Source organism: Trichoplax adhaerens, genomic scaffold (genome assembly GCF_000150275.1).
Source record: "Trichoplax adhaerens TRIADscaffold_4 genomic scaffold, whole genome shotgun sequence".
Classification (NCBI taxonomy): Eukaryota; Metazoa; Placozoa; class Uniplacotomia; order Trichoplacea; family Trichoplacidae; genus Trichoplax; species Trichoplax adhaerens.
This window is the reverse complement of record NW_002060946.1, coordinates 7,276,653-7,303,279: the sequence shown is the minus strand read 5'-3', so window position 1 is coordinate 7,303,279 and position 26,627 is coordinate 7,276,653. Positions and strand designations below refer to the sequence as shown.

Genomic DNA, 26,627 nt, shown 5'->3' with positions numbered 1-26,627 from the left:
GGATAACTGCAGTGTTAACATATCACCAAGAACTTTATTGGACTATATTCAAACAATATACGGTCTACTCATAGATTTCCATTTTCAATTTTCCCCTCTAGCTTGTGTGATAGATGATGGTGTTGGCATGTCCTGTGACATGTTTCGATATTGAAAAGTATGCCAGACTCGTAAGAGTTTAGTAATAAGTTGGGCAAGAATACAAAGCAGCGATAGTTGTATTTTATTATTATATGCTCTATACATGACAGTACTCCTATCATTAAATCATGACTAGAAATAGAAACAAGAAAGTTATTCAATCTCTATCCATTCAATAAATTCAAATACGCAGAAATAATTGATAGGTTATGATCGCTATTGGTTTGGGTCGGTTGCTAGGTTGGGCATTTAAGGAGTGGATGCGTAAAACTGAATTGATATTGAATATAGTATTCTATTCATGGTTGCATCAAAAATGCAACCATTTGGAAGCTGCTGGACGCTACTATATTCTCTATTCTATTCTAGGTGGTATCCAATAAAATGAAACCATTTCCAAGCTACTGGACGCCACTATAAGAATGCAGAAAGTCCACTCTTCCCATATTTTAGACATTGCATATAAATTGAGTTAGTATCAGTGAAATGATGTACGTATCCATAGTAGCACTGCAGTGGTGTACTGTAGTCAAAGCGTTGTCGGGTAGAGGGCGTGAACCAACATTAGACAGTAGAACAAGGATAAAAATGAATTCAATTACTGTCCTGTACTATGGACTATGAAATACTCCTGGGAAGTATTTCATGACTATACGAGCTTCATTCTGTATTAGAACTGTGCTAAAATCGATTCTCATGCCTTGAGATGATGATAGAGCTTGATGTACAGACATAAACATATCTATACTTGGAAGTGTAAGCGTATACCATAAATGGCCGCAGCTATTTTGCTTCAATTGTTGATTTTGGCTACATCAAGAACACAAGTGTACAGTACAGTACAGTACAGTATCGTACAGTACAGTATTTACTGATCATTTTACAATCAAAACCCCTATTTCTTGCTTATAAAATGACTGAAATGAATGTATCAAACATCATTTTAATGCAAACTCGCCATGTTTTTTCGGCGATTCGGTATTAGCGTAACGTTTATGCCAGAGCACATTTACGTAATGCGTAGCGGACATATCGCTTCAGTATCAAAGTCAAAATTACATTGTAGTTGTTACCAGTAAATACTGTAAAATGGCTATTTCTAGAAGAATAACGGTACACCATAAATCGTAAATAAAATTGGTTAAGGACAATTATTTAACAAAAATAAACTATACAAAAATCTTTACCAGAACTTCCTCTCTTCACACGTATAAAATTTTATTGATTTTGATGAAGAAATAACTCAAAAAATATTCGTCGATTTATCTGAAAAGAAAATAATCACGATGTACAGTACATTGCCTCAAAAACGGTGATACTGTACACTGTACAAGATCAAAAACGAGAATTTTGATTGGCTGACTCAAGGGCATGACGTCACTTTTTCGCACCGCGCCCAGCCTCCCTCTCTGTACTGTACAGTGTACAGTGTACAGTCCAGTGTTTAGCAATCGTCTAGTATAGTACTGTACTGTACACTGTAGGAAATCCGACTCGAATCCAATCCGATCGGATTGGATTCGGATTGTAGAAAATTCGGATTCATTCAGATCCATTATATTATTTTCTTATTGGATCGGATTTGGATTGGCGAATATCGTCATTTCGGATTTCGGATTCACCGATGTCAAACCATTTCGGATTTCGGATTCATTGGAGGACATGCACTGTACCGGTACAGCACCACAGCGCGGTTTGCTACTACTAGAGTGCTGAAACGAAGCTACTGGCCGGTAAGCAGTAACTATCATTTTGGGCGTTACTAGGAAACTCTATGGGACTACGTTTTTAAAAGCATGGTGAAAAGCTTTTGGAGGCATTTTCGGCTCTTTCCAGTTTACTCAACAGTCTTCTTCTTCTTCGTCGACGGAAAAAAAACTTGGATAACTTTCTTATTGGAATCTATTCTCTATTGCTGAATCGATTGTACTACTATTACTGTATTCGGTGAAAACAAAGCATGAGTCAAGAGCAAGGAAATCCTCAACAAGTCAATGTCACTTTTGCCGGACCCGACCAGCAGAAGCAGCCACCACCAGGGCAACAATATCCTCCACCAGCGCAGCAATATCCTCCACCAGGCCAGCAATATCCTCCACCAGGCCAGCAATATCCTCCCGTTGCTCAAGCCCAATATGGAATGGCTCCACCTGGCCAAGCCGTTATGCAACAACCAGGCCAATGGCAACAACAACCGCAACAATTTCCCCCACAGGCTGGAATGGCTCCTCCAGCAATGCCGCCACAGCAACAGCAAGTTCAGTGGATGGCTCCACCGCCTAGTATAGCTGGTTGCCCTCCTGGTCTTGAATATCTAACTCAAATTGATCAACTTTTGATTCATCAACTGGTCGAATTATTAGAATGTAATTGCCATTTTTTTTTTTAATATCAAACCTCCCCCTCCCTTCATTGCACAATAGACATGACAGTAGTTGATGGTACAACAGCCACGATCGTCTAGACTCCATTTCTTTCCTTTTCCGCAAAGTGTACGACTCTCGTTAATCTCCAGTCGACTTTACTGTACAGTAGGTATTGGGGTGTTGGACAATTGGATCAATTTAGAAAATGCAAATTGATCGCTTTGGTGGAGATAAAATAGATTCAGAGATGTTGAGTAGGATATGAATTAATGAAGTGATGCAGAACGTTTATTAGCGTGGTTAAAAGCTAAAGCGAAGCCGTTGTCGATTGGATCTCGACGAACCCTGATCACATCGTTTAGACTGTATGTACTTGATGCAGTAATAGGCAGGGACTACGACACAAAACAAATACTATAGATGCAATTGAAAATTTTCTTTGACCTTTTTTCCAGCATTTTTTTGCCGATTACACCTTGCAAAGTAGTCCCTGACAGCAGGCGTAGGAGGACGTATAACTAAACTCACTGCCAATCATGGATATAGACTCAGATTTTGCTATTGGGATCTTCTTCCTTCATATTCTCTAAAGTAGATGTTTTCAACAGGACGACTTGTATCAATTCCCGAGCTGTTTATTTTTTTTACTGGACGGCTATGCTCCGCAGTTACTGAGTACCAATTGCCAAAGACAGTAATTGAAGTTATGCGCTCACGAGTATACTGTACTGATAGAAAATCCATTACTTTAACATTTACTGTATATCCAAATTCCCACCGTGATCAAACCTATAACATAATTAATAAAGTATCGGTATACAAGAACAGATTGGCTACGACGTTAGCCTGATACGCTTGCCTATTTCCACTAATTTTCCTCCGTTGTTAATGCTAAATACCTTTTTATATTATTAACCATGAAATCCTTGTACCGTTCTTTAACATATATATGTCATACATTACATTCGAGAGTAGAAACTATCTCACATCGTCGGTGTTTGTTAGAAAGACTGTTCCACCCATGAATGCAATTAATCCTTTTTTATATCCCTCCGCATTTTCACCACTGCATCTGGGCGCCATGTCCTTATTCGTAAAATTCCCTATTGCGGTAATAATCTAATACGCATTTCACTCAAGCTCGTAGTAATCACAGATTAATTAAAGCGCCATAATAATTAATCCAGTGTCCGTTATACTCTAATTTGCAGTTACTAAATCTGCCAAGAGTCAGTTATGCTCACCTAAGAATATTGATTGCACGCTGAAAAAATCTTATATCTTACCCACGTTAGATAATTAACTCGAAAAAGTTTGCTGATTACTAAACTTACATTGTATGTAGTAGTACTTCCTTACTGAATTTGGTTACGATGAACTACTGCTGTATTTCTGATTGCATTTTTATAATGTATCCAGATTGGCCTAGATTATATAGAGAACTCGTGCCTGTTGGCCGGTTTACTTTTAATGGATTATTAGAAACGGTCCTGTAAAATATTGCCCTAAAAAATTGATTGAACTGATTTTGCTTTCACAGTATTTACGCTCTTAAATATTACAGTATATGGTACGCATTTATAAGAGGATTTATACGTCGTGTCATCTCGCAGTCCCCAAAATAGCCAGGAAATTCATGTACAGATAGCAAATGAGATTACTCGATCGTCTGAGTAAATATTATTTTATGCCTATATAAACGAAATGGATTTTTATGAATACTGTGTATATATTCGTAACATATACACAAATTTAGTCGAAGAATAAGGATAAAGGAATAATAAGTTCTTTTCTCTTATTCACTGTATATAGTATTTACAAACTGGGAAACGCACAACAGATACATGGTTAAGAACAGCATGGGTCAACAAGTCTATTTTGCTGCTGAGCGTAAGTAATACCTTGATCGATAGAATAGGACCAAGACGATTTCTCATTTCACGTTGCATTTATTTTCTGGGTATCGGTGCTTTCATTTCAAAATTTTCTTCCCTACTTTAATGAATATGTGCAGAAAACGATTGTTTAACTTTACAATGCTGCGGACCATTGCGTTCATTTGAGATGAGCATTTGCGATAATAATAACCGAGAAATCATCCATTTGGTACGTCCTCTTCGCTGCTCTTGCTGCTGTTGTCCCTGCTGCTTACAGGAATTGGAGGTGCAATCACCACCTGGCACACCCATTGGTTATATCGAGCAACAGTAAGCTCAATATTATTCAACTTAATTGAGTTCTTATAAGATACAATTAAATTCATCATTCCATTTACTAATACGCTATGTTGCTAACGCTTTTGGATTATTGTCAATTAATTATTTGGTAAGGTGGTCTGTTATCTTTCCTGAGTTTAAAATTTTGGACGCCAACAGAAACCCAGTCCTAAGAATTAAAGGACCATTTTGCCCTTGTTCATGCTTTGGCGATGTTAACTTTGAGGTAATGTTTTTAAAGTAAACTATTGAAAATGGTACATATTCATCATCAAAGTCTGACCCCTTAACTTGATTACTAATACATTGATATAATTGAAGTATTATATGTAATAGTCTGCATACGTAATGCATTTGTTTACCTCGAACTAGGTTTTACCTCTTGAAGGTGAAACACCCGTTGGCAAGATAACGAAACAGTGGTCTGGCTTTTTAAAAGAAGCATACACAGATGCCGATAATTTCGGAATAACATGTAATTTGTAGTGGTTAAAGTTATATAGCTAATCATGACAATGGAATTATGAAAGTAATACTAAATCTATTTATGTACTTTAGTCCCAATGGACTTAGATGTGAAGATCAAAGCAACACTCTTGGGCGCCGTCTTCCTCATAGTAAGTAACATATGCGTATATATTTTGAATGAGTAATTGCAATCAGATCAAGCGTCCATAAATTGCAGTTACGTGGTACTTTCATCTATCTCTTAGAATATAACCTACACACTATATGTTTGTACATATGTATAGACACACAGTTATAGTTTGTAACGTGGAATAACGATACCAACATAAAGGAGAAGTTTTGATTTAACTAAGGCTTAATCCATTTTTTCAGGACTTCATGTTTTTCGAAGATAACCAAAATAATCGAAACAACTAAGCCTATGTAAATTTAAATTGTGTAACTACATATCCGAATCTGTAAGATGGCAACGTTATAGATAATTTTATCTAATTTTAAATGCGTGTGTAAAATTAAATCTGGTACGATATCATACGTACCTAAACTTAGTATACTGTAAGCCTGCTCAGAAAGATACGTGTTGCTGTTGAAAGTAATTCTAAGATCATTTACTTTATCTATAGTTAAGTGAACCTTTTATCTCTATAGATTTGTAGGCTATTATAAATACTAAAATATCAATTAGTTTATGAAAGTTATAGGATTCCTCTATTTTATTTTATAGTTTTAATCAGAGCTAGACCATTCATAAAGTTATAGCTACGTCTCATACTGTCGCCAAAGTTTTATCTTATCAACTAACAACATAGGTAGATTAAATTTCGAATTGCAGTAAATAAAATTTGAATTCCTTATTTGCAGTCGATATTATATGGAATATATTCATAAAATTTAATTAAAAGCAATTAGAATATTGTATCATCAGTATTAATTTCTTTAAAACGGTGTCCACATAGGAAATTAAGTCGGTTTTATGGTATTTTAGCTATCCATAGTACGGTAGTAGTATGTAATGTATTAATAGCAGTTAATTTCTATTGCTTGTAAGACAGAAATAGTTATCCTAGATTTAACCAAAATAATCTCGTAACTGCAAATTTCTTTTAACATTGATGGCAATGATACGAGGCAAAAATTTACAAAATAATATGGCACTTGTTGGCAAATCTTGAATAGAATCCTATGTCCTTCAACCGAAGTTTAAATGTCAAATTTGTATTAGCAGGTTAATCGAAATGTAGTGTATGATGTACACATGAGCTCTTTTTAATCCTAAGGCTGTTGCATGTTCTTAAATCATGACTAATATAAGCGTCGATTAACGTTTTTCTGGACATGTATTTTTTATTACTATGTCACCAAGTTTATCACGAATTCTTCTAAAACAGCGCTTAAATTCGAGTCCATCACCCTAATCCAAGTAAGAAAATAATCGCTAACTTAATATTACGTAGGTCACTCCAAATATAAACTTTCCAATTGTTTATAAGGTACAAACAAATCCCGTGCCGTATTATTCATACTAACCTTTGCTAAGCGAAAATCAATAACTGTCTTTTCAAAGGAATATGTCATAACGATAATTTTAAATTTTAACCGATTGCCACGGCGATCCGTTGTAGAGACTGCTAACTAAAATAGAATCCTAACTTTAGTTTATACGTAATATTTAAATATCTGCAAAGAATGTAATAGCCATTATCACTCACTTGTAAAGTATCAATTCGTTTCACTTGATAATTCAGCAAATTAATATTTTCTATTAAGTTGCTAATTGTGCACTCCATATCACAATTAGTTGTGATTCGCGTTAATCTTTTACACAGACGTTGTAATGGATTCTAAGGAAATCAAATACAGCACAAGCATTTTGCTTAACAATAGCTCGATATTATAATGCAGGTAATGTAAATGTAACCTGGGATCCAGCCGGAGTTTGCGATAAATCGTTAAGTAACATTTGATCAAACTGCGCAGGCTGTGACAAACTCAGACCATTCATCAAATGCTGAACTGCAGCACAAGATGGCGTTTTAGATTCTTCAGAAAAACTGGTATTCCAGTCCGTATTTTGAGGATCAGGTTGAGATAAAGATGTTAAATGTGGACTATAATGTTCAAAATGCAATGCAACCGTAAGACAAAGAACAAGTGATTCACAGGTAGATACAAAAATCCACTAAATTTTTACCTCGAACTTGCGCCAACGATATCGTCACTAGTACGCATTCTCTTAACACGATGACCAGAATGCAACGGCGATTTTATGCTATTAGAATAATTGCTCATTGCCGTCCTTTATGAATTCAGAGGATTATAATAGAATGAATTAAGTACTTATTAAAGCTATTTTAATAGCATTAGATAATATAATAATTGCTGTAATATCCGAATATACTACCTCCTAAACCATGGATCTTTCTTTATTTGTCCTATAGTATATCTTTTGCTTACATTCTCCTGTAGTATTTTCTTTAAAAGCTCTAAATTAGCAAGATATCAAAAGTTATGTGAACTTATCATTTCATATTATTATTTAATGCAGAATCATTACAAAATTATCTTCGATAAACACTCATTTATGACTGTTTATAAACTCGGATGGTAAATTTGTAATTTCATTGTATCACAGCTTTAAGTATAGAACCTAGTGGTATATTCATAATTTTCTTCCAAGGAGCTTGAGAATAACTTCCTTTTTTCCATAATCCATAATCTAAGCAATGGTCTCTCGGCTCATCCCATGGTAATTCTATATTAATTTTAGTTTCTATTATTGCAACTTGCAAGAAACTTTAACAAGGCATCGCAATCATTTACTAATGTCCTACCTCCAGCCAATAATGCAACTAAAATAATACCACACGACCATAAATCTGCAGGCTGAGCTTCATATTCATTGCCTAAAAATATCTACCGTAATTACGCGATTTTAAAATACTTGGTAAAGCTGTGAGGTTGGATTTGGCAAAATTATAATTCCAATTTTCGAGTACAACAGTAAAGCAGCTACAGTTAGGCGTAAGATAATGTAAAAGGCTACAATTTCTAACCTCAGGTGCTATATAAGGCACCGTACCACATCGTTTAAATAATTTTCTCTCCTGCCCACGATTTCGAAATAATGTAGCCAAACCAAAATCGGAGATTTTTAAATTATCTATTCATGATCAAAATATTCAATAAGTCTGTTATTACGAAGGTAAAATATGGCATCTTTATTGGCTGCGCTACAATTGCAATTTCTATCGGATAATTTTGATTACCGCGACTATCTAGCAAGATATTTTCCGGTTTCAAATCCCTATGAGCAACACCCATCTGGTGTAGGTATTCCTGCATAAGCAAATCAAGGATACATTAACAAGTAAACTTTGTACTATCTTAACGTATACGGACGGATACATAAGTTAAAGTGATCTACCGATGTTGATAAATTATTATATATGCGTATAATTAACGATCGATAAGCTTATCAATCAAGTTATACTAACCACGCCAACAATAAGTTGCGTAAAATAATGATGGGCTTGACATTCGGGAATACCAATGTCAGGTTCTGCAATAGATTGAATACGACTATATTTAATTACACTTTAATCCTAAATATCATTGCAATGAATACGACCGTATGTTGCATGAAATGATGGGCGCTAAATAGTCGGCAGGAACCTACCAATACGATCGTATAATTCACCACCTTCTGCATACTCTAAGAACAAGTACTGAATACCAGCATCAGCTCGACATCCATAGAATTTTATAATATTGGTATGATTCATCATTCGATGAATACAAACCTAAAAAGTTAATAAAGTAAACGTTAATGACTACTACTGCATTATTGCGGTATTGAACCTTTGAATAATAAGGCTTTTTCTTCAAGTATTTGCAAGGTCATCATCACAACAGTCATTTTGGGAGGCACGAGAGACTCGATACAGTAGCACGCACAGTATAATGTGCTTTTCTCTAAAGGCTGGGTAAGGTCTCTTTGGATACTTTCAATTTTAATCAAGTTTTTTATTTGTTACTGCGCTACTGTACGCGTGACCAACCTGTAGAGACACTTATTGCGACATGATCAGACAGGCAGGCACCATTGATTGTTTCAATGGCATTGAAAGTGTCTATGGCACAGACATATCATGTACACTTTTACTCTCTCGATGTGATCATAAAAAAGTACCTACTCGACAGTTAATTAACAAGACTAATGTAGCATAGTTAGGCCCTGTATCAAGCGAAACTACTTTATGTCCTTACATATTATAGGAGTAGAATAAGAATTTGCTAGTAACTTTAGCAAAATAAAAGAGTGTGATAAGAATTTCAAATGGATATTTAGAAATGTACGGTCTTGTGCCGATACTCTAATCGCTAGTAGCCAATTCAGAAAAGAAAAGCAAAGCAAGTAAAAGTAAAATGGAAGTTCTTCCTTACTACATGATTATCCACACTTGCATCATTTTATTTCAAAAATAAGACCGGTGACAAACCTCTTTCCGTACAAGCTGTGCTGAAGATAAATTTCGATTGGGGTTGATGATTTTGACTGCTACAGCTTCACCAGAATCTTTATTGATCAGCAATCGAACCCTATCGATCATGACAGTAGATGATAATTAATGAATACCTTTTATGATACAATATTCTGATTTGCTTGTCCATTGTAACGATCGCCTATCGCGATGGATGATGACTAGACGATCTAAGCTAGCCATGCATGTATAGGATGCTACACCAGCCGACAAGATGTCTATTACTATCAGTATAGAGTATTGCACTTACTCTCCATAGGCACCTTCTCCTAATGTTTGCACAAAGTCCCAACCTTCCACAAATGTAGCTGCCATTAATTTGCAACTTTTAAATTCGCTTCGTCCAACTTTCCAACTCTACGATGGCACACTTGCCTACACAGCAGATTGCAATTACTTGGCAAAGCAGTACCTCCACCTGACGTCCAATATCTCGATCAATCAACTTAGTTTAGCCAATCCTTGCCACTTAATTTCACCAATAGTTTGCTGACTTGGATGCAAAATATCTTCACGCAATGTTGCAGCAGCTAATTGAAATGCGATGTCAATACCGGCGATGGCACAACATTGGTGGTGGTGTGGCTTAAGCGATTGTTCCTTAACTACGCTTGAGTATGGGGGCAAGTCTATTGTGGTGTTGACGACGTCATGAGAATTTGGAGTTTCCATCAACACTGGATAAACTATGGATTATAAAGCAGTGTTTGAGTAGCTTCACTACCATTATACTGTCTTGAAAGTAGGGATGCAATCAGCAATTTTCCCGCCAATGCAGTACAATCCTGAAAACTACAGTCACCGTACACAGTGTACAGTGCAAGGTACTGTATACAGTACAGTGTACAGTACAGTACATACTGTACAGTACAGTGCAACGTACTGTACAGTGTACAGTGCAACGTACTGAAAGTAGGGATGCAATCGGCAATTTTCCCGCCAATACAGTAGAATCCCGAAAACCACAGTACTGTACTGTACGTACACTGTACTGTACTGTACACAGTGTACAGTGCAAGGTACTGTGAACTGTAGGACAGGACTGGACTGTACTGTACACTGTACAGTACTCTACTGTCCTGTATGACTCAGTATGAAACTTCTTCAATCATCCAGCTGTATTTGCTTTAGACGTGGTGTAAACCATGGAGATTTTTTCGACCTCTCGGTTTAGCCCATATAAAGGTTGATTTTACCTCTATAGTTTAGCCACAAAGTTGACTTTCAAAAACCCATAGTAATAGTACAGTACAGTACTGCATTTTGGTCGTGCCTGTCACTACGCGGTTATCCTGTTTACTTTTACTGTTGGCCAGCCAGCCGGAAGTGGCCTGGTGGTACTAGACGGTACTGTGCCGCTCACTACGCCACTGAAGTTGATTTTCACCTAAATGATCTTTTAAACCTAAACCAACTTACCGGTCTCAACTTGTTGCTCTCCAGTACAGTACAGTACGTAGTATGAACCGTCATTTGCCACGTACGTGACGAACAACGATCACACCATCGCTTCAACCGTCTCAACTCCTTCAATTAGTGTCGTCCAATCGATCGTAGACTATTCCTATTTTCATCACTGACGTCTAAGAAAAGCTTGAACATTACTTGACTAAGACAGATGGCCCGAGGTAAGAGAATTCAAATTCTTTGAGATTTCTTTTTAAATTTCATTGCTTGCATTAACCTCCATTACAGCGTAAATAGGGTAATTGACAAGAGTGCTGGCTGCACTACTCATTTCCAATGAGAAAAAAAAAAATTTCATACACACACCTATGAAAAATTTTCTCATTCGTCCATTTAATTCAGTGAACTCTAAGGAGCTACCGTAATGTTCATGATTGTAATGACTATAAAGTCTGGTCTTAAGAATGACAGTAGTATCGTTCAAAAGTTGGCAAATGGATTCCATCAATATTAATAATGTTTATTATTATTTATTGCCCGACTTGAAAAAATAAAATTCAATCATTAATCTGTCGTCATATTGCTTGTTAGTGTTCCGAGTTGGATTGATCCAGTTAATGGTGTCAACGAACAAGAATGATAACCTACATCGTATTCATAAATTTGTTCGTGAAGCTGCACAACAAGGCGCTAAATTGATTTCTTTGCCGGTATGTTCATTATAAAGAAATAGGATATCCTACACTATTTGTTTGAAAACATTTTTAATCACTGGTTATTTAAATTTAAATAAGGGTAGACAGATGATTGACCTGTGATCTTTTTTTGTTCGGCATTGACTGCCGTCACCACACGACGACACCAACGACAACCGTTGAGAAGATTGTATTACCGCATCACAGCATAGTACGTCCTATAGGAGTATCATCTCTATTCTCGTCCAAAGGCCACGATAGCCATTTAAACTGAGCTCAGTTCATACTTTTAAATTGCCTAATAGCGTCTAGATGAACTTTGTCGTGATCATGTTGAAGCCTCTACTCGTTACAATATTCACACAGCCAATGGAAAACATGATTTTATCTTATTTTCAATAAGTACAGTAGAATATGTGCAATACGATGATGGACCACTTTCGGGATGAACCCCCTGGAAAAACCTGAGTTATGCCAATTTTTCCCTTTGTTTAGACCCAGTAATTCAAAATCAACTGTTTCTTCTAAAGTTGTTATTAATATTAATAAAATCGTGATAATCTTAAATTTAGCGACTTGATTATCAACTGATATTGGGCTGGATAGTCTTGCCTCAATCCATCAATAATTCAAAATAAAATAATAAATCAAGACTTGATTATCAGCCTACAATATTAGGATAATCAAATCGATTCAGTACTTCAATAAGGAAGACACGCACTTTGACAGTCATGTTAAATCATTTGTGAAGTAATCAATCTCCTATCATCATCCACCGCTATACTCTACTGTGCTAGCTGCATGAGTATCCAAATAATCCGGTACCATTGTAATTACAATTAATTATCGTAATTGAATATCGCCACCTACGATCGTGTCATATGCGGCCATGGAAGCGTTGAAATATGGGCGTTACAACAGATAGATTAGATTTGCATTACGCCTTTGATACGTATAAAAAGCAAAAAGTCAATTGTGTCTGTCACCTTCGACATGGATAGCGGCGACATTGTTACACTAAATCTGTAAATTATCTTAATAAGATAAATAATATGATTAAAATGTGTTTTTGCGGTATAGCTATTTATCTTCAATATTATATTTATTTAATTAATGAATGCCTATCTATTCATCAAGCCATCATCATAGTTCAACTTTATTTAACTTTAAAAACATCCTCTTAATTTTGGTTATATTTATAAATCGAGATTAAAATTTTCAATCTTAACATAGGAATGTTTCAATTCACCATATGGGACAAAGTTTTTCAAAGCGTACAGTGAAACCGTTCCTGGTACAACAACTCAAGTTTTATCTGATATTGCCAAGGAAAACAAAGTTTACCTAGTTGGAGGTAAGTCAATAAATGGTTGTATACAATATTGGCGATTTGAGTTTGAATCCACGGGTTATAAATGATAGTCTGGATTAGCGTAAGATTTTAAAGTTTGACCATCTTTACTCTTATGATAGTGTATATTTATTTGTACCGGAGGCATTATCAGTCATGGAATTCCATTAATACATTGCCTAAAGCTATTTCTGTATTTTTCATCAACTTTTTCTTCCTGTACAATATTAACTGCCCTTATCTAATCTTAAAATCACTCCACGCCCAATCCAATTACGAATTATCAAATAGTTAAGTGCAATAGCTCCTGGTTAATCAGTTGGAAGATATCTCGTACTTCATTCATGGCGAGTTTATGATGATTCTGTGCTCTTGATGACGATCATACTGGGATATTGTTGATCTTAAAAACTGTAAATTGATTACAATGATATACTCAAAATCCTGTTAGACAATAAAACGTAGTTATCAGACACAAATTAGCAATTAAGTGTCCTGGTTTATCCGTATTTATATATGAAATGATTGATCCAATCAAAATACGTTGTGCAAGTAGATGTTTTGCCCTTGTTAATACATTCATGTTAAATATACATCTATATTGGCTATTCGTAGACATCTTACGATATGGGAGCTGGCGATATTGATTGGCTTAACAAACTACTGCAATATGCTTTGTAGCCAAATGAATGCTTATCTATTCGTTCTGCATTATTTTTTTACCCATTATTTTTGTTATTTACCAACATTATTCATTATCCTTAATACCTGATGCATTATAATAATAATAATAATTCGTAGACATCTTACGATATGGGAACTGGCGATATTGATTGGCTTAACAAGCTACTGCAATATGCTTTGTAGCCAAATGAATACTTATCTATTCGTTCTGCATTATTTTTTTTACTCATTATTATTGTTATTTACCAACATTATTCATTATCCTTAATACCTGATGCATTATAATAATTTTATTAATTCAACAAGCAAACATAAGCCTGTATCATAGTGAATCGATCATACTTTGTTAGAATATGCTGTATGAATGTTTCTCTTTCATATGGCCTATCATCAGTGAAAATCTTATCACACAACTGATTGATTAATTTAACACACGAAATGACCTTATTATATCGTACAATAATTACGTATTTCTCTAAGTATATTCTAATTTTCTTTTCATAGGTTCCATTCCCGAAGTTGCAGATGGAAAGTTATTTAATACCTGCACCGTATTTGATCCTGAAGGTTCTATGATTGCAAAGTATAGAAAGGTGATGATCTAAATTGCTATCTTTATGATTACTGTGTGCATATACAGCAACTATGTAATAGGATTACGATGAATTGTGAATTAATTATCGCATACTATGTCGATAATTTTCTCATTCGAAGCATATAATTATACTAAACGCTAAAAACTTGTAGCAATTACTTTGAAGCCTATCAAAACTGATGCAAATACTAAAGAACTTTTCTGTACATGTTAGCATTAATCAGCTATTCCATTTAATAAATTCGCCATCGATAATTTTCGAATATTTCCTGCCTTATCAATGTTACCTGCATTTACTTGCACTATAAAGAATTAATCATATGTGCAAAATCACTCCTTAAACAATTACTCTATAGTAACTACTCATAATTCATTTTATGCTATACAATTTACAGATGCACCTTTTCGACATTGACGTACCTGGAAAAATTACTTTCCGCGAATCGGATGTATTATCACCTGGAAATGAATTTGCTACTTTTGATACCCGTAAGTATTTTAATGTTGAATACTAAAATATATTAGAGAACAATACTTTACCCAACACTTTAGCTTATATTATCTACGTTGCCTAATTAATTCACGCGCTTCAGCGATTGTGTACATATACAAGCAGTAACAACGGTGTCGTAAATGTGTTGAAACAGTCTAGGACATTGAAATTCTAATGTCTTTGACTTATGGAATATATTAAATTTGAATTAAGTTTTCACTGTAATGTATTGTTTTCTCAATAGCCTATTGTAAAGTTGGACTCGGTATTTGCTACGATGTTCGCTTTCCGGAGCTCGCTCAAGCATATTGCAAAAGAGGTCCTTATACGATCTGATAGCAAAAAAAATTTCTCTTGCTGCGTATACTTTCCATGGTGAATATTGTTAAGCCGTCGAATATGTTCAATACTATTTAGGATGCCAATTGGTCATTTATCCGGGAGCTTTCAATACCACAACTGGTCCTGTACACTGGGAATTACTACAGCGATCGCGCGCACTTGATAATCAGGTTCACTGCCAGTATAAATGCAGTACTTATATAGCGATTCTAATCTAGCTATTAATTAATGAAATACATTGCGGTTAAATATTACTGGATGCTATAGGGCTAAAACTACTCCCACTTTCTGTTAGATCTATGTAGCTACTTGTTCTCCAGCTCGTGATAAGACCGCTGATTATATTACTTGGGGTCATAGCACTGTCGTCGATCCATGGTACCTAAATTTTTTTAGAACTTTAATAATCTTTATTTCTCAACATTGTCCTCAAATTTACGCTAGTATAAATCGTTTAAACGAGTTATTAAATTGCTATGATCGCTTGGCTCCTTTTATAGGGGAAGAGTTATGTCAACGTGCGATGAAAAGGAACAAATTGTTTATGCAGATATTGGTAAAGTATAGGCACAATGCCTACATAATATATACATATATATAATAAAGTGGTAGAACAATTTCCACCAAATAATTTGCTTACATACAATTTCAACAAGCAATAACTTAATTATATTTGTCTATAGATTTAAATTATCTGGACGAAGTTCGGAGTCAAATACCTGTTACAGCTCAAAAACGATATGATATTTACGACGGTGTCTTTAAAAGTAGTAATAACTAATAGCCAAAGTTTCAAAGATAGCCATATTAAAACGAAAGCTAACTTAGCGTAACTAATTTATATACAACCTGTACGGTGCTTCAACCGAATCAAGAATGTTATCTATTGATTTATATTATTGCCAAAGAGCAACTAATTAACTTATGGTAATTTTATAGATATTTTTCCTACTTGCTTAAGTACAGCAATTCTATTAAAAATAGCTTGCTTTTCGTTTATAAGTACTCGATGACTGTTCTCTGTTATCCATCCATGCTGGTAGCTTTCGTTTACTGTCTTGAGATGTATCTGTATTCTTTTCCAACTTGATTGATTTAGCGACAGTAGAAGAATTCAGTGAAATCTTGTACCGATATTAAATTTTATAACAAGCAAGTAAATATATTAAATCTGGCAAACTTATACACTAATCTTATCAATCCTGCTATCTAGTACTTAACATTCATTCTAAAAATTCAATGATAAAAATATGACAATTTAACATTAAAATCAAATTGAGGCAAAAAAATCTTCTACTTCCGATCAATCGTTCATTTAAAGTAGTACATATCTAGGAACTGGGTAACTTTACAAGTACTTACGACTCAGAATACAGTTTAAACTTCATGGATAAGAAAGACGATCCTTAGCATTACCTGATCTAATCTTGACACTGTATCTGCCTTCGGAGATTTAACCGCTGGCAATCTATTATGCAAGACTTGTGCTACAGCTGCGTGTATAAGTAATTGACTCCAGGTTATCGTTTCAGGTAGCAATTCCTTCACGTCTTTCAACCTTTGAAAATCTACATTCCAAGGAAGTATCGAATTACTGTCTAATTTAATAGCGTTTCTATCAACAAAGACATAGCTACAATTCTTTGCGGCAGAATAATCAAAACCTACTGGGAACTTCTTTCCCATTCTAAATTATAACAATTAATATGATAATCCACTACAATCTGAAGGTAATGAAACCCACCAAATCCATCTGGCAATTTCGATATTGTATTTTCGATTAATTGGTACAAAGCCTTAACATAACCAGCTATAGAAACACCGATTTTAAAATATAGCATGTCTATGTTAGTTGAATTGATAGTAAATTTGATGCTTAAACGTCAGTATATAGCAGATATCAAAAGTACAATAAATTTCACCTCGGTTTAAATCGACAGGGTATCCTGCCAGGAGAGCTTTAGCGAGATGTCCAACGATAGTAGACTCTTGGAGACCACGTTTTTCACAAATTTCACTCTATCATGACAATGTTAAGGTCATGTTAGGTACAGATGTACAGATATTAGATTTTTACTCAGCTAGTATGGCTAACATAAAACATACCAGAGACATATTTCTTTCGTGAAAATAATTGTAAGTCATAAATTCTGTTTCAGACAGTTCGCGAACGGGTTGTAGTCTATTATATAGTTCAGCAAACTAAACAAGTATATTTAAAGGTATCATGTAGCAATTAGTATTTTTACTTAACTTTACGCTGCAAATTGTAATTAAACAACTATATTTCGTAATGTTCACTTTCTTCAATAATAGTAAATTTAATTATATAGCGTACCTCATTATTAAGTGCAGAGCTGGATACAGATGTATCAGGAAATTTATTAGTTTGAAAATTGTTCTTTGTGCATAACTCAATAACTTTTTTAACAAATACAGCACCAAATTTTGCGCATCGGGTGTTTGAGATTCCCTCGATCTTTAGCAAATTATCTTCGCTATTGGGTCTGCAAATATCGGTTATAATTTTGATTTAGGTTATAGCTAATTTGATTAGTTCATGTACATAATCTACTATATTACCAAGATGTAGCTCTACCTAATAGTCGCAATTTCCAAAAGATTCTTGTTATTAGCAACCATGTAAGGCGCGCATCCTATTTCATTTGCAACTTTGTTTCTAAGTGACATCAACTCAGTATACAACGACCGCTATAATGGCGAGAGTACGAGTAAACGTGCATAGTACATATGAAATTTACAATTTCGAAATTCTGAAAAAGCTATAAGCGTTACTGTGCATGTAATTAATATTTGTACCTGAAATTCGACTTCTGCAGGATCTTCTACTACATTTTCACTAGGGCTTTGTGCGGACAGCATAGCCTTTTTAGCTATATTAATTGCAACTTCAGTCGCATTCTGCCATACAACTGGCACTACTTCGTATACTCCCGAAGTCTGACCGCTAAAATATAATCGATAATTTCAGAATTAATATGTTTTGATGATAGGTACCTTAACAGATTACTGGTCTTTGCTAAACTCTACATGAAACATTTCGAAACATTTTCAAAACTGAACAATTTCATACGCTGACCTATTAGTCGTCGGAGTCCTTTGAGAAAGATTAAATAGCTGCAAAGAGTACACATTTCGGTAACTTATTCGCATATGAATTGAAGTTAAATTGCAGAATCAATGATAAGCTGTTTCATACCGCGTGATTTTTTAAGTGCAGGGTTGGGATAGTCTCGTTTGCTGTGTTCTTAAGCCAAGCATGGCCGAGATCTATTCAGACATTGCGTCAGCAATATTGCATAAAAAGTAAGAATTACGTGTATAAAAATACTATGGTAAGCGGATGTTTGTCATACGTACCAGATAAACCGATTACGCATCCATACATCCCGGTCAGTGGATATTCTTGCAAGAATCCTTCCATAGTTAATAATTTACCTATATTAATGATATTGCGAAATAGTTATTAAGAATACAAATGCGCTATAGGTATTACTACCTAATTTGTAATACTTCGATTCTAACCTAGCGTCTTCCACCATTTTCGAGGACGATACCTATCAAGTGTGTTAATATGACACTCATTAGCCCAAGAATGATGAAAACTATTTCAAATGTTAATTTAATCAACTTACTAGCTACGACGTTGACGTCAATAATAATTATATGATTGCGAAGTAATATTAAACTTACTTTCCTTTACAGTACATAGCCATCCTCTCAAAGGCTGATATATTTTTTACTTGCTGAGTAATCCAGAATAGAATGGGATAGAAATAATAAAATAATGATTAATTAATTAACCTTGATTATGAATACAAGGACAAAGGTGGTATTAAACTTGCCAAGCCACATAGAAGTTTTATTGGTATGGTAAGACCATATTTTCCATCACCACAAGCCTAAAATGATAACAGTACCTTTAGCAACTTAAGATGGTAATTAGTTCATTTTTCAAACTAAATCAGTTATAAATTTTATAATCGTCATCAGTAGGTATACCAATACAGTCTGAAGTAAATCTCTTGCTTCGCGACCAAAGTTTGGACCTTGTACATTATTCTTCTCATCATTTTCAGACACTGCACCACTTAAACTAAATACAAGCCAACACCACTTAGATGCACTGCTTAATATATAATATTAGTTAACTAAATTTTTTCACCTCCTGCGGCAGTTATCACAGCAATCGGCATGTTTAGGAAAATCATCAATGTTCTTCGATTCAAAATGAGAAATAATTTCTCTAATAAGGTAAATAGGTGTTAATGTGTGTACAGCTATATTAGAAAATCAATCTGTGTTTATAATGCAGAAAAATAGCAGACTCTACCTCCTACGACAATCTTTAGTTATTAGGTAAGTTAACAATTTATTCATCATTTCCAATTTGTGTTTCCTAAAGTCTTCATCGGCTATCTCTCCAATGAAATGTCTGCATATAATTACATCGATTTATAACATTTACTAGTAAAGTACTTATAGCAACCAAAACTAGTATATCATGTATATCTTACTTATGCAAACGGAAGTCAGCTTCTGCAAAGAAAACCACGCATACACCTGGCAATCTTAAAGAATAAGTTCATATTTCAAAAGTGAATCAATAATTGCTGTTATGATAACAGTAACTACACCCAGATTTAGAAGAAAGAAATAACTCATACCCGTCACGACCTGCACGACCGACTTCTTGGTAGTAGGATTCAATATCTCGAGGCGCTTAATCGTTAAATAACAGAATATCATATACTAGAGTACAAACCGCAGATCTAACTATACTAGATATCGCAGAAAAATTAACATCGCCTGAAACTGTACTATCGACTTTACTGATTTCACTATATCAGACCTCCGTAGTGAATTATCCTTCTGACATCCGGCTTGTCAATACCCATACCAAACGCAATTGTAGCAACCACACACTATAATTTTATTGATATTAAAAGCAAATTAGTTCCAGTCGTATTACTAAACTCTATGAGAACGTTGATAATCACCTGTAATTCGTCTCTAATAAATTCATGATGAATCCGTTGACGATCTTGCAGTCCCATACCAGCATGATAATAACCGCACTTTATGCCAAAGGCTAGTTAATAATAATTAATTACATTATTACACAACTAACTTACTAAATCGGTCATCCGTACGTTAATAAGTGATCGTTGTTTTAAAATATTTGAACCTTGTAATTTGCTCGCTACCATCTCTGAATCCTTTCGCGATATACAATAAATGATAGTTGAACCTTCAAATTCGTAAAAGAGTCTATAATAAATACGAGAAATGAAAACCATATGTTATACTTGATTAGTACTGCGGCAATAATACTTTCATAACCAATAATAATAAGATATTTCTAACTTTTTCTCTTCTCGTTTCCTCATGTAAGGCTTCAAATCCTTCATTAAATCCGATTTTATTCGAACTTCAAAGTACAGATTAGGCCTAAAAAAATGGTAGTTTTTCTGCGTAAATTATTGTCCACCGATAATGTAAGCTAATGCCAAAGACAATTAACAGTAGAACCTGTATACAGGTATACCGTACCGATCAAAGCTTGTGCTAGATATTAATGGATCGGACAGTTTTAGAGCTGTACAAATATCAGCGCGAACTAGAGGAGTAGCAGTGGCCGTTAAAGCCATAATAGGTACCTGAGTGAGCGATTAACAGCCTCTTTTACTTACGATGAAACTAAACTTTAGAGAATTAAAAAATATTGGCAACATCCTAAAGTTACATCAGTCTTACATGTGGTAAAAGATTTCTTATAAAGTCTAGTTGCCGATAAGAGGAGCGAAAATCATGACCCCATTGTGATACACAATGGGCTTCATCGATAGCTACTAAAGAAATTCCTAACGAATTAAAAATTTAGTAAAAACCGTCAGAACGTACATAATTTTTAGCACTGCTAACGGAAGTGTATGTTCAAACGCATCATTATTAAGGGTTCTTGTACTATAATTGTTAATTAGTTACCAATAGTATCATTTAGCTCTTTGAATAATGAACCAGATGTAACAGCAAATTCCGGAGCAACATATAGCAGATAATATCTACCCCTGTGGAATTACATCAATATATAGCGTCGATCATTGATAAAAGTCGTCAAAGAAAATTGAAACTTGAAAATCACTCTACTGAAAATGATTTTAGTAAGTTATACTACTCCAAGTGCTTCATGTTTTAGGAAGAGTGCGTTTAGATCGCACCTTTTTAAATTTCGTGTCACTTCTGCACCATTACGTTGAGCTGATCCCAAATAGCATGCAGGAATATTATTTACACTAGAACGTAGTTTAGACCATTGCATCAGATGTTGTTATTAAAATGGATCAAGGCCTCTACTGGTATACACCTAACGTAATGCAACTTACGTTAGTGCCATAACTTGATCTTGCATTAGAGAAATTAATGGAGATATTACGATGACAATTTTTTTTAAGTAGACCGCAGGATATTGATAGCATAAGCTCTTTCCATATCCTAAGTAAAAATAAGTAGTGAAAAGAAGAAATTAATAAGATGAGTAATTTTCAGTATTAAAGTAAAACGAACGCAAAATAAAGCTATAAAATGCAATTACCATGCTTACAATTGTAGTATGTAAGCTTTTGCTCATTACTAGACAATATAATAAAGAGAGCGAGACAGTAATACTAGATTATTTCCTATCGTAGGAAAGCAAAATTTAGAATAGCAGGCTTCTTGTAATTTAGGTTGCTATCACTTAGGTGATATTTCGATATGCTACTATTTCATTTTCTATAACAATGCAGCATTATTATAAAGATAAACATGAAATAAAGTTATTGTCTAGTCGTATGCTGGAATACTCTACCTGTCGCCATTACAACACAGTTATCCCTGTTGTGTGTTACGATGGAATTTATAATCTTCCATTGGAGTCTGCATTGTCCATTCAATAATGTAACATTCAGAATTATGATCATAGAATCAGGCAATTTCTAACAAATTGTAGCAATTACAACATCTGTACTTCCATTCTATTTGTGAATAAATATTTCTAATGCAATGTCATTATAGTATCGCGAATTCGTCAATATATACAAGACGGGATTGCTAGTGCTTACGGCCTAAACTGGGCATGACCAAAGGAATCTTTTAATATTTTCAAATGCGCATTTGATGGCTGTTCACCGATTTCAAAATCTTCTAATATATATAGAAATTGTATCATAAGCAGCTCAATGGCTTTGTAAACGTGAATATTCAAAATAATTATGGCTGCTCCCGTTATAATACTGTACAGTACACGTAGTTACCAGATTCGGTAGCATCGTTTAAAATAGTTCCAATCGATGCTTCTTTACTCCAATCAATTTCCTACAATAAGAGATAGAGAACTTCATTGAGTAAAAATTAATCGTGTTCTAGATAGTATCTAAATATGAAGTATTATCCAATGTAAATCACATATCTATACTTTAATATCTTCAACTAACGAAGCATCTAGACAATCCTGGATATTATCTGAAAAATAGCGATGTCAATGAGTACCATTATTGTAGTACGCTTAGGGTAGAGAATGCTACAAGACCACAATGCAAATCATACATAGTGCAAAAATTACGTATAATACAAATATTTTAGGATATTTTAATACCTGAACCCTAAATAGTCCCCAAATGACATTCATTGAAAGATAATGAAGTAGCATATACTTTAGAACATACTATTACATATGAAAGGTATACAGTCCAGTGATTTATAGCACAGTCTTACTTTAACACCTTCAACTGCTGATTTTTCAAAACTAGATTGTATATCATCTGAAAAGCGAGCATATTCTCATCATTTTAACTTCTGGTGATGCTAAAGGTCAGCTACCGCAAACTTTATCTCATGCCGTATTCTCTACTTTACTGACCTGATTCTTCTTCCTTTTCCCAATCGATTTCCTATAACAAGAATAAAATTAATAAGTTTCGAAATGTTTATAGTACCGATACGGTAATTAAGTAAAATCATCCCAAGGAATACCGATAGATATCAACACACATCCATAATGAAATGTCAGATTACCACTGACATGACTTACTAATTATATCACTACAAGTAAGAATTGTTATGCGTTAAAGCAATACTTATTATATAATATTGTAATCTATTTTACTATTAATCGATTCCTATGTCGACCTGTTAGGGCTAAAGAGCCAAAAAATATTACTAGTACGGCTCCCCATAGCATAAATATTCTGCTATCATACACAACCAGTTTTGTTGCATCAATATTATTATATGATATTGATAGAGATAAACCCAAATAGCATCAATTCATTTTTATGCAATACTAAGAAATTCTACCTCCAATATATTAGAGTTGAGATATCACAATATATCATGCAATTGGACTATATCAGTGGTAATGCACAATAATAGCACTAAGACAAAGTTGCTCGGTATTCATTTGATGTCAAAATACTTGTTTCTTGCAAATAAAACTTTCACTCTCAAAAAGGTAAGATACGATGACATATTATTGACTGTACACATTATTAGCATTGCCTAATATTAAGACAAAGTTATATTTTATATTGGATACTATAACAGTCATTCTACTGTAACTATCATTGAAAATTTCAATTTCAGTCAGGTCAGACAGATATCGCGATAAATTCTATGATTTGTTCTGCAGTGAAGAGTAAAAAGTCAACTATGCCTATAATGAATAAGATAGACATTACCTCTAGCATTAAATCTTGATCAACTTGACTGTCTTGTAATCTGGCCGTAGATGACAAGGCCATCATACAAAAGTGGCACCAGTTGTCCATATGGTATAGGAATCATAAACACATTCAATTAATCATTTAATGAATCAAAGCCTTATTGATAGTTCATGATTGCATGCTATTTTATCGACTAGAGGAAAACTTTGGGATGTATCGTTGTTGAATACGAAGTTTTTAAGACAAAATTATGTACACTGGAAATAAGACCAAACTAAGATAGTATCTAATCCTATGGAAGCATACAGTAAGTGATCTTGAAGTGACTTCTAAACTCTGAAATAATGTGCGCTGTAGTAGTAGTTCGCCACAAAACTTTACCACTGGTTGCTATCTTACTGATTCTGCACAGAACAAATCTTAAATTGCATAAGAGTTGAATTCAACGATCTCTATCAATCTAGCTATTGGGGCACTGTATACAATGACTATTGTCTACTTTGCCAATAACGAGTAGTGGATATGATGGATGATGATGCAGTAGCTAGCTCGTTAAGCCTCTTCTTTGTTTATATTACCCGTTTTCCTGCGATGATGTACTCGTATTCTCCTGTTGCAAATACAACTGCACTTTACTTTGTAAACGTTGTATCTGTGTTGCGATATCTTCGGTAGTTGTCTTGATGGTACGGATCATTTTTTCATCATCAAATTGATGATAATGCCATTGATCAATCCAAAGTCTCAACTGATCACGAATCATATCCAATTGCTTTCCATACAATGCTAACTCGGCCATACTTGCAGACTAGTTTGCAGACCTCAATCATCAGCAGCAAGAATGCGCAGTAATTTTCAATCTAGCAACACTATCTATCCTGGATAGCTGACTTGCGTTTTCAAGGTGTTGAATTTGACACTTGTTTTTCCTGTTGTTTTTCCACGGTAGCTAGGCTCGATTGGATCCTATTACTCCTTCATGGGCATCCTCTCTGCGGACAGCAAGATTTTGGGCATAAATGCAAGGGCAGTTTGTTGAGTCGAACCGGCAGAATGATGATAGAAGGCCTTAGTCTTATGCTTATGGTAATCCAAAGTATACAAGGTTAATGTATCGCCATGGGCGTAGTATTGCTGTCCAATCTGTCCATCCAATGTGGTCGAATAGTAGACTATATCGAGTCTGCGCTTTTCAGTGCTATAATGAGTCGCTTACCCTTCTCGATACTCGAGACGTTATATGCAAATAGATCAGCAAAGCAGCAAGGATGGATTTTCTACAAAACTAACCTTATCCAATGCCAACCATAGTGACTAATATATTATTGTCATGGACTACTAAATTACATAATAGAATATTACGGCCATATTGTGCAAATACTACAGTAGAATATCTAACAGTATAAAGAGAGATTGAATGAAACTTCGAGCTATATACGACACTATAAATAGATCGGTTTCATTAGTACAGCTCGAAATATCGTTTTATCCAACCGTTATTTCGTATGTAGTATATCGAAAAGGTAGGCAATCGCCATAGTCTTGTGCTTGCTATATTCGATAATATACAAATCATATAACTATAGTTGTAATTATTGGTATCCACTACGTCTCGAGTTGTCGAGTAGTAAGCTGTATTAAGTGTGTGGCCTTCAGTTCTATAATGTATACAGAACATCAATCAAGGACTTTCTACAAACTAGCCTTATCCGATACCAACCATAGTGACCATATACTGTAGTCATGGACTACTAAATTACATGATAGAGTATTACTACCATATTGTGCAAATACTGCAGTAGAATATCTAATAGTATAAAGAGAGATTGAATGAAACTTCGAGCTATACACTACACTATATATAGATCGATTTCATAGTACAGCTCGAAATATCGTTTTATAGCATATCGAAGAGGTAGGCAATCGCCACAGCCTTGTACTTGTTATATTCGATAATATACAAATGATCTAACTATAGTTGTCATTATTGGTATCCACTACGTCTCGAGTTGTCGAGTAGTAAGCTGCATCAAGTGTGTGGCCTTCAGTTCTATAATGTATACAGAACATCAATCAAGGACTTTCTACAAACTAGCCTTATCCAATACCAACCGTAGTGACCATATACTGTAGTCATGGACTACTAAATTACATAATAGAGTACTACTGCCATATTGTGCAAATACTGCAGTAGAATATCTAATAGTATAAAGAGAGATTGAATGAAACTTCGAGCTATACACTACACTATATATAGATCGATTTCATAGTACAGCTCGAAATATCGTTTTATCCAACCGATATTTCGCATGTAGTATATCGAAGAGGTAGACAATCACCACAGTTTTGTGCTTGCTATATTCGATAATATACAAATCATATAACTATAGTTGTCATTATTGGTATCCACTACGTCTCGAGTTGTCGAGTAGTAAGCTGTATCAAGTGTGCGGCCTTTGTTACTGTGATATATACTTAAAGGACTTTCTACAAATTAGCCTTACCCGATACTAACCATAGTGACCATATACTGTAGTCATGGACTACTAAATTACATGATAGAGTATTACTACCATGTTCTGCAAATACTACGCTAGAATACGTA

The 26,627-nt window shown here is 34.6% G+C and overlaps 4 protein-coding genes across 4 annotated transcripts; 2 read left to right on the top strand and 2 right to left on the bottom strand.

The window, feature by feature from the left end:
• Positions 1 to 2,407: 2,407 nt before the first annotated feature.
• TRIADDRAFT_24205 (uncharacterized protein) lies at positions 2,408 to 5,608 on the top strand (the record flags this gene model as incomplete). The annotated part of the gene is made up of 7 exons (XM_002112174.1): positions 2,408 to 2,507; positions 4,320 to 4,397; positions 4,522 to 4,714; positions 4,838 to 4,949; positions 5,096 to 5,198; positions 5,282 to 5,340; positions 5,564 to 5,608. 7 exons carry the CDS (start codon positions 2,408 to 2,410, stop codon positions 5,606 to 5,608), a joined length of 690 nt encoding a protein of 229 aa, XP_002112210.1.
• A 901-nt stretch (positions 5,609 to 6,509) lies between these two features.
• Positions 6,510 to 10,047, bottom strand: TRIADDRAFT_24287 (uncharacterized protein; the record flags this gene model as incomplete). The annotated part of the gene is made up of 14 exons (XM_002111670.1): positions 6,510 to 6,602; positions 6,719 to 6,819; positions 6,897 to 7,032; positions 7,110 to 7,299; positions 7,383 to 7,475; positions 7,593 to 7,674; positions 7,839 to 7,943; positions 8,023 to 8,094; positions 8,235 to 8,351; positions 8,458 to 8,527; positions 8,686 to 8,750; positions 8,868 to 8,991; positions 9,691 to 9,790; positions 9,983 to 10,047. 14 exons carry the CDS (start codon positions 10,045 to 10,047, stop codon positions 6,510 to 6,512), a joined length of 1,413 nt encoding a protein of 470 aa, XP_002111706.1.
• A 1,303-nt stretch (positions 10,048 to 11,350) lies between these two features.
• Positions 11,351 to 16,080, top strand: TRIADDRAFT_56014 (uncharacterized protein; the record flags this gene model as incomplete). Its single annotated transcript, XM_002112173.1, has 10 exons — positions 11,351 to 11,360; positions 11,731 to 11,849; positions 13,068 to 13,188; positions 14,374 to 14,462; positions 14,860 to 14,953; positions 15,202 to 15,276; positions 15,375 to 15,469; positions 15,595 to 15,677; positions 15,800 to 15,855; positions 15,983 to 16,080. The coding sequence occupies 10 exons, from the start codon at positions 11,351 to 11,353 to the stop codon at positions 16,078 to 16,080; spliced, it is 840 nt and encodes a 279-aa protein (XP_002112209.1).
• Positions 16,081 to 16,273: 193 nt separating this feature from the next.
• On the bottom strand, positions 16,274 to 24,821 carry TRIADDRAFT_56013 (uncharacterized protein; the record flags this gene model as incomplete). Its single annotated transcript, XM_002111669.1, has 34 exons — positions 16,274 to 16,423; positions 16,716 to 16,867; positions 17,222 to 17,318; positions 17,406 to 17,501; positions 17,638 to 17,806; positions 17,899 to 18,011; positions 18,120 to 18,267; positions 18,318 to 18,346; positions 18,520 to 18,590; positions 18,681 to 18,758; positions 18,846 to 18,877; positions 19,014 to 19,066; positions 19,323 to 19,416; positions 19,486 to 19,566; positions 19,654 to 19,755; positions 19,838 to 19,891; positions 19,988 to 20,042; positions 20,173 to 20,245; positions 20,321 to 20,412; positions 20,452 to 20,591; positions 20,688 to 20,771; positions 20,874 to 20,980; positions 21,078 to 21,184; positions 21,309 to 21,391; positions 21,542 to 21,616; positions 21,707 to 21,815; positions 22,171 to 22,238; positions 22,424 to 22,505; positions 22,616 to 22,676; positions 22,957 to 23,025; positions 23,076 to 23,122; positions 23,221 to 23,251; positions 24,038 to 24,077; positions 24,601 to 24,821. 34 exons carry the CDS (start codon positions 24,819 to 24,821, stop codon positions 16,274 to 16,276), a joined length of 3,063 nt encoding a protein of 1,020 aa, XP_002111705.1.
• Between the last annotated feature and the right edge of the window lie 1,806 nt (positions 24,822 to 26,627).